Consider the following 18,990-nt stretch of genomic DNA (forward strand, 5'->3'; position numbering starts at 1 on the left):
AATTGGCTGCTACATACCCGTGAGTAAGGGGAACTAAACATCGGAAAATTTGGGAATTTGGTTGAAATTCGGCTGAAAACGGGAGGCGAGTAACAGGAAGTCCGTCTCCCGATCCTGCTAACCAGATTAAAGCAATTGCGCAGAAGAGTGCTGAAGCGCTGAAAGGGGACTGTAAAAGTAAAACGAGGGTGTATTTGACAGACTTTGTAGCGAAAAGACAAGCAGGAAATTTCTGTAAAAGTTGTGGATTCTATTTTTGGGACCTTCTTCCTAATTTTGAGCTATGTGGAGTTAAAAGAGACAACCCAGCGATCGGGCTGTCAGTGTGCAAAGGAGAGCTGTCAAACTGCTGATACTGTTATTGGAGCTTAACTGATACACAGACTGAGACATTAACGTTTAAACATTGTTGCTGGGACCCTTCTTGACACCTTGTGGCTTCTGTTTAAGACAAAGAAAGCCTGTGGAAACTTCCTTTTGTGCTCTGGAACTATCAAAGACTTAACATAGGGAATATAAGAACTTCAATGGCGGACAAGAGTTCTCTCCCTCCTTGAAACTTTGAAATACCCCCACCTAGAGGATTGTGGAGATATAGAGGCCTGGGAACTGTACTTTATTGTGATTCTCTGTGGTTAAATTGTTTACACTCTGGACTTTGTCTAACTTATGAAACAAAAGAAAATTTGACCTTGAACAGAGGCAGGTGTGGAATGAGTGGCACAGGGAGAACAAGAGCAGCTAAAGCTAAAGAGAAAGAAAAGAAACCAGGGCAACTTGTTCAAACAACCCTATCTCATCAACGAAGATCATCCGTCCCAACTGTGCTGACAGCACAGGAGGTGGAATTTGAAGAGCCTGCTGCAGAGCCTGCTGCAGAAGATATGGCAACTGGAGGATCTGAAATAGTCCTGAAGCAAATCTTGGAACAACTTGGAATTTTAAATCAAAAAGTGGACAACCAATCATCAAAAATTGACCAAGCTACATCCTCTATCACTAAATTATCTGAGCAAGTTTCCCATCATACCCAGGCAATTGAAAAATTACAAGGGGCAACGACTGAAAATTATAAGCTTGCGGTGGAAGCTTGTCAAAAAGCAGAACAGGCGAACAAAAAGGTTGATGAGATTAGGGGGGAAGTAAGGCCTCTGAAAAGACAGGTAGGGGAACAACAAGCCTACCTGTCATTGGTTGAATTGAAAAGTAAGGAAAATAATCTCAGATTAAGGGCTATCCCAGAATTGGAGGAAGGAAACCTACAGGGATTTTTAACACTTTTGTTCTCCAAATTCTGGGGGATAGAGGAAGATAAGGACTTTAAAATTGTGACTGCCTTTAGACTGGGAAAATTGATAAAGAAGGACAAGTCCAGAGACTGTTTGGTTATTTTGAGATCGAGAGAGGAAAGAGACAAGATACTAGGCCTACACTTCAAAAAATCTTTGGAGATAGAAGGAAAAAAGGCTGAAATTTACAGAGACATACCTAAACACCTTTTGGACCTTAGGACTACTTATATAGATTTGACCAAATTGTTGAGATATAACACAATCCCTTATAGGTGGGAGTTTCCGCAAGGACTATCATTTACTTACAAAGGAAGGAAAGTAAGAATTAAAACACCGGAGGACCAACAGAAGTTCCTACACGACCACGAGGAGGACCTCCAGAAAGGAGCTGCAGCTTCTTGGCCTCCACCACCACCGGGACCATCTCCAAAGCCTACACCGCCTGGATCTGGACCAACATTACCACCTCCGGGATCGGAGGGAAGCCTAGACACCCCATTGTAGACCCACCAATTAGACCAGGATGTCGCTGCAGCTTCTTAGTTGGAATATAAATGGCGGAAATTCTCCGGAAAAAAGAAGAAAAGTATTTCATATTTTGAAAAAAGAACATTTGGACATTATTTGCCTGCAAGAAACGCATGTGACAAGGCTCCACAGAAAAGTGTTAATTAATAAAAGACTAGGCCAAGAATTTATCTCTTCGGATAAAGTGAAGAAAAGAGGTGTGGTGATATATGCAAAGGAGAGCCTGTCACCGAAATTCTTATTTAAAGATGAACACGGCAGAATTTTGGCGATTGAAATTCAGACACAAGGAGAAAAATTTCTGATATTAGGAATATACGCCCCAAATGAAGGAAAATCGGAATTTTTCAGGAAGCTGCATGAGATTATGCTGGACTACTTAGACTATAACAACATCATCATGATGGGTGACATGAATGGGGTTGTGTCTGTAAATATGGATAAGTCGCAAAGTGCTAACATAACGAAAGATGGCAGACTACCTAAAACTTTTTTTGAAATGACTGACAATGTGGACTTAATTGACATATGGAGGGTTAAGAACCCCCTAGGAAAAGAAGGGACTTTCTTTTCTGAAGCTCATCTGACATGGACACGAATCGACCAAATATGGATAACTAGAGGACTGGCACCCAAGACTAGAAAGGTGGAAATCTGCCCAAAAACCTGCTCCGACCATAATGCTTTGAAAATTGAGACTAAATACAACCGGATCCTTCAGATGGAAAATGAATGACACCTTATTAAGGGACGAGAAGATTGTTAAGAAGGCCCAAAAAACTTTAAAGGACTATTTTGAGATAAATTTAAATACTACTGTGGAAAAAAGAATAATCTGGGACGCAAGTAAAGCAGTCATGAGAGGGTTTCTAATACAACAAAATACGATCAAGAAAAAATTCTGGAATGAAAAGAAGGAGAAGATATTGGAAAAAATAAGAGATGGAGAGAAAAAATTAAGATCTAGGCCAAAGTCGAAGGAGGTGCTGAGAGAAGTGAAATTCTTCCAAGCACAATATTTGAAACTGATAAATCAAGAGGTGGAATGGAAAATTAAACAAATGAAACAAAGATCCTTTGAATCAGCAAATAAGTGTGGGAAACTGCTAGCATGGCAGTTGAAAAAGAGACAAAAACTTAATACTGTTACAAATCTAGAGATTGAAGGGAGAATGGTTCAGAAACCCGAGGAAATTAGAAAGTGCTTCCAGAGATATTTCAAAGAACTTTATTCACAAGGGCCACAGAAAGATTCGGAGGTGGACCAATTTCTTAAAACCAACGGATTACAGAAAATACCTCAGGAAATGAGAACAACCCTGAATAGTAATATCACACAGCAAGAAATTGAAAGTGCCATTCAGAACCTCCAATTAGGCAAATCTCCAGGCCCCGACGGACTTACCTCCAAATACTATAAGGTTTTGAAAGACTATTTGATACAGCCTTTGTTGGAGGTTTGTAACCAGATTATGGAGGGGAGGAAGGCACCGGAAACGTGGAAAGAAGCCTTCATCACATTGATACCCAAACTAGAAACTGAAAAGACTCAGCTGAAGAACTACCGCCCCATCTCACTCCTAAATGTGGATTACAAAATTTTTGCAGACATTTTGGCAAGTAGGTTTAAAAAAGTGCTTAATGAAGTGATCCATAAAGACCAGGCTGGCTTTCTCCCTTGTAGGCATTTGTTTGGCAACACAAGAAACATTATCGACATTTTGGAACTTTTACAAACAAATCTAAACACTAGAGCGGTGTTAATTTTTATTGATGCGGAGAAAGCCTTTGATAATATTTCCTGGATGTTTATGAAGAAAAATTTGGAAGGGATGGGAGTGGGGCGGGGGTTTGAAAATGGAATAGAAGCAATATATTCAGAACAAAAAGCGAAATTGATAGTAAACAATGTGGTGACAGAGGAGTTTAAAATTGAAAAAGGGACACGGCAGGGGTGCCCCCTATCCCCCCTATTGTTTATTTCAGTTCTGGAGGTGCTATTGAACATGATTAGAAAGGACCGGTTGGTACAGGGAATTGAGGTCGGAGTGAAACAATATAAATTGAAAGCATTTGCAGATGACCTGGTATTAACATTGCAGGAGCCTGTCTCTAGTACTAAAAGAGTGTTAGAATTAATTTCGGACTTTGGTCGGGTGGTGGGATTTAAGCTGAACAAGCAAAAAACTAAGGTTATAGCAAAAAATTTGACAAGTACAGAAACAGATGAGTTTGTGAAGGAAACAGAATTAAATGTGGTTAAAAAAGTAAAATACCTAGGGGTGTATCTGACCTCCAAAAATTTGAATTTGTTTAAGGATAACTACGAGAAATGTTGGTTAGAAATCAAAAGAGATTTGGAAACATGGTCAAGATTGAAACTTTCCTTGTTGGGCCGAATAGCAGCTATAAAGATGAATGTATTGCCAAAAATGCTATTTTTGTTTCAGACCCTACAGGTCGTGGACAAGGTGGAATGTTTTGGAAAGTGGCAGAGGGATATTTCTAAGTTTGTTTGGCAGGGCAAAAAGCCCCGAATAAAGTTTAAGATACTAACTGATGCGAAAGAAAGAGGGGGATTTGCCCTGCCAGACTTGAGGTTATATTACGAAGCTGCAGCCTTCTGCTGGTTGAAAGATTGGATTTTACTGGAAAACACTGACGTCCTAGATCTGGAAGGGTTTGACAATGCTTTTGGGTGGCATGCATATTTGTGGTATGACAAGGTTAAAGTGCACAAATTGTTTAAAAACCACATTGTCAGGAGAGCAATTTTAATGGTCTGGACAAAATATAAAGACTTATTGGAGAGTAAGACTCCGAGGTGGCTCTCACCGGTGGAGGCCAAGGCACGTAAGAGACCTAATATGGAAGCCAATTGGCCTAAATATGGGGAAATTATTGAAAAGATTGGAGACAATTGGAGGTTGCAGAGCTTGGAAAAACTAAAAAACAAGGTGCGAGATTGGTTGCATTATGCACAAATTCAAGAGGTCTTCAAAGTAGATAAGAAGGTTGGATTCCAGGTGGAAAAATCGAAACTAGAGACAGAATTGTTAGAACCAAAAAGTAAACTACTTTCGAGAATGTATAACCTGCTGCTTAAATGGAATACTCAGGATGAGACAGTCAAATCCGCCATGATAAAGTGGGCGCAGGATTTGGGGCATAACATTATGTTTGAAGACTGGGAAAGGTTATGGAACACCGGAATGAAATTTACGGCATGTAGTGCCTTGAAGGAAAACATTATGAAAATGATATACCGGTGGTACATGACCCCAGTCAAGCTTGCTAAGATATATCACCTGTCTGATAATAAATGCTGGAAATGTAAAGAGGCGGAAGGGACATTCTTTCACCTCTGGTGGACCTGCCCGAAAGTGAAGGCCTTCTGGGAAATGATCCATAATGAACTAAAAAAGGTACTGAGATTTACCTTACCTAAGAAACCAGAGGCCTTCCTTCTGGGCATGGTGGACCGGAGAGTGTTCAAGAAGGACAGAACTTTTTTTATGTATGCTACTACAGCAGCAAGGATTCTGATTGCAAAATATTGGAAGACACAAGATTTACCCACACTGGAGGAATGGCACACGCAGTTGATGGACTATATGGAACTGGCCGAAATGACTGGCAGAATCCGAGACTTGGGAGAAGAAACATTCGAGGAGGATTGGAGAAAATTTAAAGACTATTTGGAAAAACATTATAAGTTGTATGAATGTTAAAAAACATTCTAGGAAACTCTAGCTTCAGTAATGTTAAATTAAAGAAATGGAAATTAAGGTACAAGGAGTCAGAGATAGAATAATGAAACAACTTTATTGTGTTAAAATGAAAATGTACATGATTTGGGTTATAATACATTTGAAATTGGGTAACATGATAAAAAGGAAGATATAATAAGTATTGAAACAAGTTAACAAATTGCAGACGTTATGCATTACAGAGAATGCAGGGTTGGGAGGACGTGGGGAAGTCCAACAGATTTGGAAAAAGGAGTAAGAAAAATTTGTAACCTTTCTTTTTTACTTTTATAATACGTTCTTTATTCTTTTTTTCTGTATTATATAAAACTAATAAAAAATATTATAAAAAAAAAAAGGAAATGAGCATCGCCTGAGAGGAGTCCTTTGCCACAGTTGGAAGGCGTCATTTTGCATTGATTCCCTTCACAGAACTACAGTTCCCAGAGTTCCCTGGTGCGTGGATGCAGCCATAATGTGGAAAGTTGGTCGGGATCAGTGCCCATTTACCAAATACAGTGGACGCTTGGGTTGCGAATGTGATCCGTGCGGGATGCATGTTCGCAACCCGCGCCTGTTCCGGTACTTCTGGGTTTTGGTGGTCTGCAGCCTGAAAAAATGCAACCTGAAGCGGTTGTAACCCAAGGTATGACTGTAGGCAGATTAGGCACCGGCCTGTGGGCCCCAATGACTTTTAGGGGGTGTTATGTACTGAAGTTATGTACTGGGCCAGCAGGGGGATACTGTAGATAGTTATGCAAATGAAGGACCGAAAGTGACGTTCAGTGATTGGATAGTTTGTATGCAAATGAAGGATCTAAAGTGACATTCAGTGATTGGATAGTTTTAGAAAGTTGCTACAGTTACGTTGTTCTGGAGCTCTATATAAGCAGGCTGACTGAGCTCCTCAGTTCAGTTCTGTTCCAGCTTACAAATAAAGAGCAGCTTTGGAAGAATTGCTGTGTCGTCTGATATGTTCACCCACAACTTAACGGGGCGCTGGGACAACGGATCAATAATCATAATTGATTTTGAAATACTGATCTTGAAAGAAAGTGTCAATCAAGCTTTCTTCTCTCCTAAAATTTGTGAGGGGATCCCCCGAGATTTTGACTGCCTAGGGGCCTCCGCAGGTTTTAATCCGGCACCGGTTGGGATTCTGCTAGCCGTTTACGACAGAAGAGTAACGATCAGGTTGTGCCAGGAGTCAGCAGTCTGGAAGCATCCTTTGCAATGCTGAAATTCACCTTTCAGGGTGTGTTTTTTTAAAAAAGAAAAGGCTAAGAACATGTTTAGACAGCATATTATGGCTCAGCGTCATACAGCCACATCCGAAGGGCAGGAAATGTAATGGAGGAAAATATATTCCTATCTCCATTTTTTTCGGCACTTCAACTCCCTGTGTGAGACTTGCTAGATCACACAGGCAGGGCTAGGAGGTCCCATATTAAGAGAGTATTTTGTGCCTTTGCTCTTCCCTCCTCAGGTAACTTGCCTTTGTGTTTCCCCTTCCTGTAAAAGGTTCTGAAACCTCCAGCGGCTGTAATTTTCTAAGTTCTCCTGCAAGTGGTAATTTTCTACTTTTAGCCCTTTGTCTGTTTTTAGAGTCAGCCGATCTCTCCCTTTCGGTCATAGGCACAAATTCTTTTTCTGGTCTGGACAGTTGAGTATGACCTTATGGTTTCTAAACTCATCTATCCAGGAGCATGGCGAAGCCATAACAGAACCTGTTATGTCTTGTCTTTTGTTTTTGGGGCTGCTGACACCATTGCTTCCTTTTGTACCTGCACGGAAAGGGATATTGAGAGTGAATGATTAAAAAAATAAATCCATATGGCATACCCTCCAAGATTTCTCCAATGAAAATAGGGATGCCCTGTTCAACAGCAGCAGCAGCAGCAGCAACAATAACAATAACAATAACAATAACATTGAGATATGGTAAAGCAGATCTGTGGCACATTCTTTCCCTCAAAGAATTCTGGGCACTGTAGTTCACAGAGTTACAATTCTCAGCAACGCTTTACAAACAACAGAACCCAGAATTCTCTGAGGAAGGAAATGTGCTTTGAATGCGCTTTAAAAGTATACTGTAATATGTTCACAGCCTTCATCTCTTCACAGGGTCCCTGTCAGTGGTCACACTGTGTTCCTGCTGGAGGGCCACTGTTATGTAGTGAAGTTTCACCCTGGGCCAGCAGGGGGATACTGTATATAGTTTTCACTCAGGTCTGTAGATAGTTTTCACTCAGGTCCACGTCAGTTATTTTAGGCGGGAACTCTGGGCTGTTGTTGCTACAATGTTGACAGCCGGCTGCCTATAAAAGCAGGCCGGCTGAGCTGTTTGCAGTCAGTTCTATTCCAGCTTACAAAATAAAGAGCTACTTGGAGAAATCGCTGTGCCGTCTGTTATGCCAACCCACAACTTAACAATAACAATAACAGTACCCCTTCCATCTGACTGGGTTGCCCCAGTCACTCTGGGCAGCTTCCAGCCTATATAAAAACATAATAAAACATTGAACATAAAAAAACCTTCCCTATAAGGTTGTCTAGTTACTTATCTCCTTGACTCGGTGAGTCACATAACTCCACACCCTCCAGGGTGGATAAAAATCAGTGATTTTAAAAACACACACACACACAAAAAAAAGATTTTTAAAATTTAAATCAGATTTTTTTATTTAAATCGGATTTTTATTTTTTTATTTTTTAACATTTTTTTATTGCTTTTTTTAAAAGTACAGAAATACAGAAAAAAGAATAAAGAGTGGTTATAAGAAAGAGAGATATAAATAACGAATTTCCATATTCTTTTTCCATCTAACCTATAGGACTTCCCCACATCCTCCGAACCCTGCGTTCTCTGTCTTATAAAGCATCAGCAATTTGTTAACTTATTTCAAAACTTATTGTAACTTCCATTTTATCATGTTCCCTATTTTCAGTTTTACTGTCGCTCAATTCTTATATGTTTTATATTAAACACAATAAAGTTATTTCATTATTTTACCTCTGAATTCTTGTGTCTTAATTTTCATTCCAATAACTTACATTTGCTGAAGCTAGAATTTCCTGAAAGGTGCATTTTTTTTTTTTTTAACATTCATACAACTTATAGTGTTTTTTCAAATAGTCCTTAAACTTTTCCCAATCCTCCTCAGTTGTTTCTTCTCCCGCGTCTCGGATTCTGCCAGTCATTTCAGCCAGTTCCATATAGTCCATCAACTGCGATTGCCATTCCTCCAGCGTGGGTAAATCTTGTGTCTTCCAGTATTTTGCAATCAGGATCCTTGCTGCTGTGGTAGCATACATAAAAAAGGTTCTATCCTTCTTAAGCACTCTCTGGTCCACCATGCCCAGAAGGAAGGCCTCTGGTTTTTTAGGTAAGGTAAATCTCAATACCTTTTTTAGTTCATTATGGATCATTTCCCAGAAGGCCTTCACTTTCGGGCAGGTCCACCAGAGATGAAAGAATGTCCCTTCCGCCTCTCCACATTTCCAACATTTGTTGTCAGACAGATGATATATCTTGGCTAACTTGACTGGGGTCATGTACCACCGGTATACCATTTTCATAATATTTTCCTTCAAGGCAGTACATGCCGTGAATTTCAAACCGGTGTTCCATAACCTTTCCCAGTCTGCAAACATAATGTTATGCCCCACATCCTGAGCCCATTTTATCATAGCGGATTTGACTGTCTCATCCTGTGTATTCCACTTAAGCAGCAAGTTATACATTCTCGAAAGTAGTTTACTTTTTGGCTCTAACAATTCAGTCTCTAGTTTCGATTTTTCCACCTGGAATCCAACTTTTTTATCTATTTTAAATACCTCTTGAATTTGCGCATAGTGCAACCAATCTCGTACCTTAGTTTTCAATTTCTCCAAACTTAGCAACCTCCAATTGTCTCCAGTTTTTTCAATTATTTCCCAATATTTAGGCCAGTGGGCCTCCATGTTAGGTCTCTTACGTGCCTTGGCCTCCACCGGTGAGAGCCACCTCGGAGTTTTACTCTCCAATAAGTTTTAAAATCGGATTTTTAAAATAAAATGCTTTTGGATGAAAAATCTTTCTAAATATAGTTTTCTATTTAAGTTACATTATATTCATCAGGAAATAACAAATGCTGAAAAAGAGAGATTTCAAAGTGAAACTGGATTAATGGTGGCAAAGAAAGTGAAATATTTGGGGATTAATATGACATCTAAGAATGTGAACCTATTTAAAGATAACTATGATAAATGTTGGACAGAGATAAAGAAAGATCTTGAAATATGGTCAAATTTGAGACTTTCCTTGTTAGGCCGAATTGCTGTAATTAAGATGAATGTATTGCCTAGAATGTTATTTTTGTTTCAAACATTACAGATTGTGGATAGAATGGACTGTTTCAAGAAGTGGCAGAAAGATATATCTAAATTTGTCTGGCAGGGCAAAAAGCCCAGAATAAAATTTAAGATATTTACTGATGCAAAAGACAGAGGGGGGTTTGCCCTGCCGGACTTAAAACTGTACTATGAATCGGCAGCTTTCTGCTGGTTGAAAGACTGGCTACTTCTTGAAAATACAGACATTTTGGATTTGGAAGGGTTTGATAATAGATTCGGTTGGCATGCATATATATGGTATGACAAGGTAAAAACTCATAAAGGATTTAAAAACCATATTGTCAGGAAAGCACTATATAATGTTTGGATCCGATATAAAGATTTGTTGGAAAATAAAACCCCTAGGTGGTTGTCACCAATGGAAGCTAAGGAGGTGAAAAAACTTAATATGGAATCCAAATGGCCAAAATATTGTGAAATTTTGGAGCAAGAGAGTGGAAAAATTAAACTACAGAACTATGAGAAAATGAAGTCTAAAGTACGAGATTGGCTTCATTACCATCAAATAATGGAAGTGTTCAAACAAGACAGGAAAATTGGCTTCCAGGTGGAGAGATCAAAACTAGAAACAGAACTGTTAGAACCCAATACTAAGAATTTGTCAAGAATGTATAACCTGCTGTTGAAATGGAATACATTAGATGAGACAGTTAAATCAGCTATGATTAAGTGGGCACAAGACATTGGTCATGATATTATGTTTGCTGACTGGGAACAGTTATGGACCACCGGTATAAAATTTACGGCATGTAATGCCTTAAGAGAAAATATTATGAAAATGATTTACAGGTGGTACATGACCCCAGTCAAGCTTGCAAAAATTTATCATTTGCCCAATAATAAATGTTGGAAATGTAATGAGACTGAAGGTACCTTCTACCACCTTTGGTGGACTTGCCCGAAGATTAAGGCCTTCTGGGAAATGATTTATAACGAAATTAAGAAGGTACTTAAATGTACTTTTCATAAGAAACCAGAGGCATTTCTCCTGGGCATAGTCGGCCAAGTGGTGTCTAAGAAGTATAGGACGTTTTTTATGTACGCCACCACAGCAGCAAGGATTCTTTTAGCAAAGTATTGGAAGACACAAGAACTACCCACACTGGAAGAATGGCAGACGTAGGTGATTGACTATATGGGACTTGCGGAGATGACCGGCAGAATCCGTGACCAAGAAAAAGAGACAGTGGAAGAAGATTGGAAGAAATTTAAAGTATATCTTAAGAACTGTTGTAAAATTAAAGAGTGCTAAAATGTCAAGGGAAAGGAAAATATAGAATTATAGCTGTAATTGATTAAGTATGAGAAGAAGCTAAAAAAGAAAATAAGTAATTAGACAATTGGTGTGAGGAGTTGTTGAAAAAATCTCAAAATAGGGATGCAGAAAAGGGGAGGTAAGGGGAAGTCTGGGAAGTAAGGTTTATGAAAAAGAGGTTTGAAATTATACATGTTTATATGTTTTGTTTGTCTATGTATTGTGTGTTGTTTTGTTCTTAATCTGTGTTGGAAAACCAATAAAAATTATATATATAAAAAAAAGGAAATAAGGATTTGTTTTAAGCTTTTCATGTGTGCTAAAACTCAGTCTAAGGTTGTGTTGTTGTTTTTTAAAAAAATGGTTTAACCACATCAGTTTACAAACATGGATACATATGCTATAATGTTATTGTTTTAGTTAAATAAATTGTTTAAATTGTTATTAAGGAAATGATTATTGTTCTCCTTCCAATAAAGTACAGCAGAAAAGTTGTCCAAATATAAACAATAATTTCATAATTACCTGTCTTTTTCTTTCTAATAGTATAACCAAATGAGTAATTTTGATAGAACTGTAAAAACAACTCTGAAAATTTATTATTCCAAAGATGAAACCTTTTTCTGGTTGTAAATATTAAGATTATACCAGCAAGAATGAGTCTTTCTGTAAAAAATATGATTTAAATCAAGTCTTACTGACTAGTGATTTAAATCAAGTCTTAAAAAGGTAAAGGTAAAGGACCCTTGACAGTTAAGTCCAGTTGCAGACGACTCTGGGGTTGCGGCGCTCATCTTGTTTTACAGGCCGAGGGAGCCAGCGTTTGTCCGCAGACCGTTTTTCCAGGTTATGTGGCCAGCATGACTAAGCCGCTTCTGGCGAAACCAGAGCAGCACACGGAAATGCCGTTTACCTTCCCACCGGTGCGGTACCTATTTATCTACTTGCACTGGCGTGCCTTCGAACTGCTAGGTTGGCAGGAGCAGGGACAGAGCAACGGGAGCTCACCCCATCGCGGGGATTCGAACCACCGACCTTCTGATCGGCAAGCCTGTGAGGCTCAGTGGTTTAGACCACAGTGACTAGTAATTTAAATCGTGATTTAAATAGATTTGTTTTAAATCAAATCCACCCTGATACCCTTCAACATTTCTCTGAGGAAAATAGGGATGTCCTAAGGAAAAGCGGGACATTCCGGGTTTAAATCATAAACTGCTTCTGTAAATTTGGGGCTGTCCCTGGGAAATAGGGACTCTTGGAGGGTTTGAGATGGTTGTATTGAGTTAGTATGGCTTTCATCAGCAGGACATGGAAGCAATCGATTTCTGGCGATTCCCTTGCGGAGGGTTCCCCAACCCTTTGGAGCAGAATTATGGAGGCGGGGGGGGGGTGTGTGCTACAGGAGGAAAATCAGTTCCCCTCACATTCTGCTGGTGGAAGTGTTATGGTCATCTGAACAGTACATTGTATACAATCTAGAAACAACATCTCATCAGCTGAAAACCTTGCCCTTAAGCCAGAAACATGGCAAAAGCCCCACTCCAGCTATGGCCTGGATCTTGAGAGGAACTTTGCTAAAGAGATTGGCTTGGGGCAAGAAGGTAATTGCAGGTTTTAATAACCGTTTGGGGTTTTAAGCAAAGCAGCAAGTAAAATGCGGTTCTGCAAGAATGCATGTTTTCATATTCAGAGGTGGTTGTATACAGTACTATTCTGGTTGGCTGCCCCTGCCATCTGGGAAACTATCTCATTCTTGATTCCTGCAGAGCTGTTTGCTACCATTATGGGGCTATTGAAAACAGATCCCACCAGATCTGGGCACTATTCCACATTATGCCTGCTCTAACTCAGGTTTTCATTTCATTTCATGCATTTGTTTATTAAATGTGTATACCAACCTTTCTCCAAAGATCACGGGGGGAACATAAAATTACAAAATAAGAACACAAAATATAGTACAGTGGTACCTCTGGATGCGAACGGGATCCGTTCCGGAGCACCATTCGCATCCTGAGTAGAACGTAACACTTGACTGGTGCCTAAAGGTACGTTATGAAGGCCCCAGGTGAGCCTCTCTGGGGAGAGCGTGCTGCAAACGGGGAGCCACTGCAGAAAAGGAGCCTTCTCATGTTGTCACCCTCTAGACCTCTCATGGAGGGGGCACACAAAGAAGGGCCTCAGATGATTATCATTACAGGGTCTGGGTTGGTTCATATAGGAGAGAGGCGGCCCTTGAGATATTGCAGTCCTGAGTCTTTTAAAGCTTTGTAGGCCAAAACCAGCACTTTGATTTGGGCTCAGAAACTTAATTGTCGGCCAGTGCAGTCAGGCCAAAATCAGTTTCATAGGTTCAAACTGTCTTGCAACCTGGCCTCTGAATTAGCGGGTTGACCTGTGTTGTTGTGAGGATGGTCCTGTCTGTGACAGGGAGTTGCTAACTACATGGAGGGTTTTTTTTATACAGTGGTACCTCAGGTTAGGAAGGGGCGTGGGTGGCGCTGTGGGTTAAACCACAGAGACTAGGACTTGCTGATCAGAAGGTCGGCAGTTCGAATCCCTTGCTCCTGCCAACCTAGCAGTTCGAAAGCACAAAGTGGAAGTAGATAAATAGGTACCGCTCCAGTGGGAAGGTAAACAGTGTTTCCGTGCGCTGCTCTGGTTCGCCAGAAGCGGCTTAGTCATGCTGGCCACATGACCCAGAAGCTGTCTGCGGACAAACGCCGGCTCCCTCGGCCAATAAAGCGAAATGAGCGCTGCAACCCCAGAGTCGATCACAACTGGACCTAATGGTCAGGGGTCCCTTTACCTCAGGTTAAGAACTTAATTCGTTCTCGAGGTCTGTTCTTAACCTGAAACTGCTCTTAACCTGGAGCAACACTTTACCTAATGGGGCCTCCTGCTGCCGCTGCGCTGCCGCTACATGATTTCTGTTCTCATCTTGAAGCAAAGTTCTTAACCTGAGGTAATATTTCTGGGTTAGTGGAGTCTGTAACCTGAAGCGTATGTAACCTGAAGTGTATGTAACCCAAGGTACCACTGTATATAAAAAGTATACAGTGGACGCTCGGGTTGCGAATGTGACCCGTGCGGGATGCACGTTTACAACCTGCAGCGTTCGCAACCTGCAGCGGTGCGTCTGCGCATGCGTGGGTTGCGATTCGTCACTTCTGTGCATGCGCAAAGCGTGATTTAGCACTTCTGCACATGCGCAACCGCCGAAACCCGGAAGTAACCCGTTCCGGTACTTCTGGGTTTCGGCGGGTCCGTAATTAAAAAAACCCGCAACCTGTTGTGTCTGTAACCCGAGGTATGACTGTATTTTGTTTTAATTTTCACAGACTCTGGGATTTTCCTCATCTATAGCAGTGGTCTGCAAGGCTGCTTGGAGACTAAGGACACTCTAGTGAAAATTTCCAAGAGCTGCAACACCAGCCTCCCAGCTCAAAAGTGGAAATGGGTTTCCCGGAACCGGCTTTTCAACGTTGGGACCATGCAGTGCTTGGGGGTCTCCTGGAAGTCTGCAAACTCCAGCGCAACTGCCCAGGCACTAGGCACCTATGAGTGTGACCGGGAATCTGTCAACATGCGGTGGAACTGCCGGAGCCTAGGTGACCAGCTTTCCCAATATTTGAGCTCCAGGTTGGGGAACTGGTCACTGACGCCATCGGAGAGGGGTGATCAGGCACGAGGAGGCCAGTGGAAGATCTATGGCCACGATGAAGATTTGTGCTCCAGGCCATATTCGGGTAAAGCCTCTAGTAGAGGATTGAAACTTCTTCTTTCTCATTTTTTGCTGCTGCTGGTAGCACAGTGGTACCTTGGTAGTTGAACGGTTTGACTCCAAAACAAATCGGCTCCCGAATCCTGCAAACCCAGAAGTGAGTGTTCTGGTTTGCGAACATTTTTCGGAAGCCAAACGTCCAACACGGCTTCCAATTGAGTGCAGGAAGCTCCTGCAGCCAATTGGAGGCTGCCCCTTGGTTTTTGAATGGTTTCTGAAGTCGAATGGACTCCCGGAACAGATTTAGTTCGAGAACCAAGGTACCACTGTATATGTTTCACGGGTTTGCTGTGCGAATTCAGAAGGCCGGTCTCTCAGCTGCCCCAATGCTGGTTCTAGCACAGCAGAAGTGGTTCCTTCTACGTTCTGCACTGAGTTGTAGGAGTTTTCAGAGTTTAGGATTGCTCTGCAAATCATAGTTAAGTGGAACGTCAGAAACTGTAAAATTTCCAACTGTTTGTAAAAGCCAAGGCAAACGGGAAAATGGTGCTGTGTTTCTGAAAGATGGGTCCTTGATTCTTTGCCTCTCTTCAGCGATGCTCACTGCGTTCCCACCATATTTTTACTGTCTCTCTTGAGTTTCATTTTGCCAAAGTCTGGGCCGTCGCCAAAGCCACCGACCACCATTCAGTCTAAATAATGCTTAAGTTCAAACATCAGCCTCAGTTTGCATTGGAAACAGCTGCATAGTGAAATTGTGGTTTAAATTGCTTTAGTTTGAATCCAGTTAAGTTGGTTGCCTTCTGGCTGTTTCCACACTGGGCCCTTGCTGTGAAATAGCTGTGCTTTTACTGACTTTCAACAAGGAATCTGCATCCCCTTAACAAAGCATCCCCCGCTTTATCTTTTCGTAAACCCCTTTGGGGCTTTTTTTTTGCCCCCCACAATCATTTTACGAAATAAAATAAACACATTTTACGAAATAAACACATTTTACGAAATAAAATAAACATGTTTGCAGTTCAGATTTTTATTTTTATTCATAGCTCAAAAATTCTGAGTTTTATAGCTCAATAGAACAGTTGTACATTTTCTCCAGGCTTAGATCACAATTTTGGCTGTTTTGGGACTACAACTCCCATCACCCCTAGCTAACAGGACCAATGGTCAGGGATGATGGGAATTGTAGTCACAAAAAACAGTTGGCGGGCCAAGTTTGGCCATGCCTGGGTTAGATCATATGGCCTTTGGAGATTGCTCAGCTGTTTTGTCGATTGCGTTCTAACCATTTCCTTCTCTAGGGTCTAGCGCTCCTCCTAGGAATCAGGTGTGTCACATTAACCCTCCATTTACCTAAATAATACTACCTTTAAATCTGGTGCCCTCCACCCCCCACCGCCAAAAAAAGAGACTGCAGTTGAAGGCAACTGTGATTGGTAGTGAGGCAGGGGGAGAGAGTTTGTAATCCTTTATCTTCACACAGTAGGGACGCGGGTGGCACAGAGCCTAGGATTTGCCGATCAGAAGGTCGGCGGTTTGAATCCCCGCGATGGGGTGAGCACCCGTTGCTCGGTCCCTGCTCCTGTCAACCTAGCAGTTCGAAAGCACGCCAGTGCAAGTAGATAAATAGGTACCACTCCGGCGGGAAGGTAAACGGCCTTTCCGTGCGCTGCTCTGGTTTGCCAGAAGCAGCTTAGTCATGCTGGCCACATGACCCGGAAGCTGTACGCCGGCTCCCTCAGCCAATAAAGCGAGATGAGCACCGCAACCCCAGAGTCGGCCACGACTGGACCTAATAGTCAGGGGTCCCTTTACCTTTTTTATCCTCACACAGTGGTCGCAGAGCAGATTCTCTCTCTCTTAACTTACATGGCTGGGGAAAGAGAGATTGCCCTTTGGCTACAGGGTATTAGAGTGGCTATTCCACTTCCAGCTTAAAGCAGAACAGCAATTCCGTGCTGCTAAATTGTCCCCGTCTGGGAGCACCCTTTAATTTCCAGTGAGGAGAGTTAGCCATGACTAACAAAGGTTCCACTAAAATGAGCGCAGGATTAAAGTTCAACTAATTTAGCCTGGATGGAACCCTCTATCACAAAACCTATGTGTGTTCTAAATTGCAGCATAAAACTGCTCTGTGACGTGGAACTGAAGGGTGCTGTGAAAGGTTGCATTTTTGTCCCTCAAGGCTGCAAAGATAGGCAGAGGTACATAGTCAGGTACCTGATAGAATCTAAGGAGCCAGATGGAGGACCAAATTTCCAGAGGACCAGGAGGAGTCCGGTGTTCCAGTGCTCTTTAACCTTTCTTCAAAATAAGTGCCCGACAAAAATGCCATTTTTGTTTAATTTGAGTAATTTATTTACTTCACGGAACTGAGCTGTTCTTTGGCAGAAAATTTGGGCTACGTTGATGCGGACTTTTTTGGGAGGAAAAAAAACAACCTGAATACATATACATGTATTGCAAGGTGACCAAATGAACAAAAAACTCAGAACTTGGACCAGAGAGCAGTTTACGAATATAAATGGAGTCATAGCCCCAAATTCATAAGTCAAGTCAGTGTGTCTTTCTGAAAGGACAAATGAGCTCACGGAGGGCAAATCTTCACCACCTCTGCGTTGTTGATATATTAGGAGAGGAAGGGGGGAATCGCATTTCAAAGAAGTTCTTGTTTTGCTTTGCCTCTTCCCAGTTCGCTTTTGATGTGCTAACTTTTCAGACAATGCCAAACCCCAAAACCTTGCGAACCGATTCTGGATTGAATAGTCGGGAAGACCTTTTTTAAGTGTCTCCTATTTTTGCCGCAGTAAATAGACTAAACCTTTTGCTTTGGGAATTGAGGCCAATGCATGTACGTTTCCAAACCCTGTGAGAGATCAGTTTCCCTGCTGAATATTTAGGGGCTCAGATGCAAATGGTCTTATTTGATGTCTTTGCCTTCTGCTAGTTTGATGACCTTGAAGCTTTTTCAGCCAGCTGTGCTTCAGTCAGCATCCTGTCATTAACAAACAAGCCCTGTGTTCTGAACAACTCGCTTGATGCAGGATTTTTATGTTTGTTTTGGTAGCGCAGTTCGCACATACTCTCGGTGCATGTGGAAAAAATTTCATCATGTGCTCAGTGGAGCAGCCCGCCAGCCCAGATATGTGCTGGATTCATTTGAAGTCAGGCAGGGTATGCTGTGAGGGCACAGCTAGCCGGAGGAGTTGTGGAATGGCGTGTTGAATGTTAACTTAGGGCTGCAATAACATGCAGGTGAAACTCGGAAAATTAGAATATTGTGGAAAAGTTCATTGATTTCAGTAATTCAACTTAAAAGGTGAAACTAATATATGAGATAGACTCGTGACATGCAAAGCGAGATATGTCAAGCCTTTATTTGTTATAATTGTGATGATCATGGCGTACAGCTGATGAAAACCCCAAATTTACAAACTCAGAAAATTAGAATTTTAAACGAAATCAGCAAAACAAGGAAGGACTGCGAATAGAGCAATATTGGGCCTCTTGAGAAGTAGAAGCATGCATATGTACTCAGTGCTTGGTTTGGGCCCCTTTTGCATCAATTACTGCCTCAATGCAGCGTGGCATGGATGCGATCAGCCTGTGGCACTGCTGAGGTGTTATGGAAGACCAGGATGCTTCAATAGCAGCCTTCAGCTCTTCTGCATTGCTCGGTCTCATGTCTCTCATCTGTCTCTTGGCAATGCCCCATAGATTCTCTATGGGGTTCAGGTCAGGCAAGTTTGCTTGCCAATTAAGCACAGTAATCCCATGGGCATTGAACCAGGTTTTGGTACTTTGGGCAGTGTGGGCAGGTGCCAAAGTCCTGCGGGAAAATGAAATCAGCATCCCCATAAAGCTCGTCTGTGGAAGGAAGCATGTGAAGTGCTCCAAAATCTCCTGGTAGACGGCTGCCTTGACCCTGCACTTAATGAAGCACAGTGGACCAACACCAGCTGATGACATGGCTCCCCAAATCAACACAGACTGTAGAAACTTCACCCTGGACTTCAAGCATCTGGCATTGTGTGCCTCCCCATTCTTCCT

The 18,990-nt window shown here is 41.7% G+C and overlaps 1 protein-coding gene across 2 annotated transcripts in view; it reads left to right on the forward strand.

Annotated features, from left to right (window-relative positions):
• The window catches only part of MRC2 (mannose receptor C-type 2), an 87,822-nt gene that overhangs the window by 7,789 nt on the left and 61,043 nt on the right, over nt 1-18,990 (forward strand). For both annotated transcript variants that reach the window (XM_083709005.1, XM_083709004.1), the window contains exon 2: nt 14,558-14,965. In XM_083709005.1, the coding sequence (XP_083565131.1) occupies nt 14,558-14,965 (408 nt within the window). The remainder of the gene's footprint in view (nt 1-14,557; nt 14,966-18,990) is intronic.

This window comes from Podarcis gaigeae (genome assembly GCF_964106915.1).
Source record: "Podarcis gaigeae genome assembly, chromosome: 13".
Classification (NCBI taxonomy): Eukaryota; Metazoa; Chordata; class Lepidosauria; order Squamata; family Lacertidae; genus Podarcis; species Podarcis gaigeae.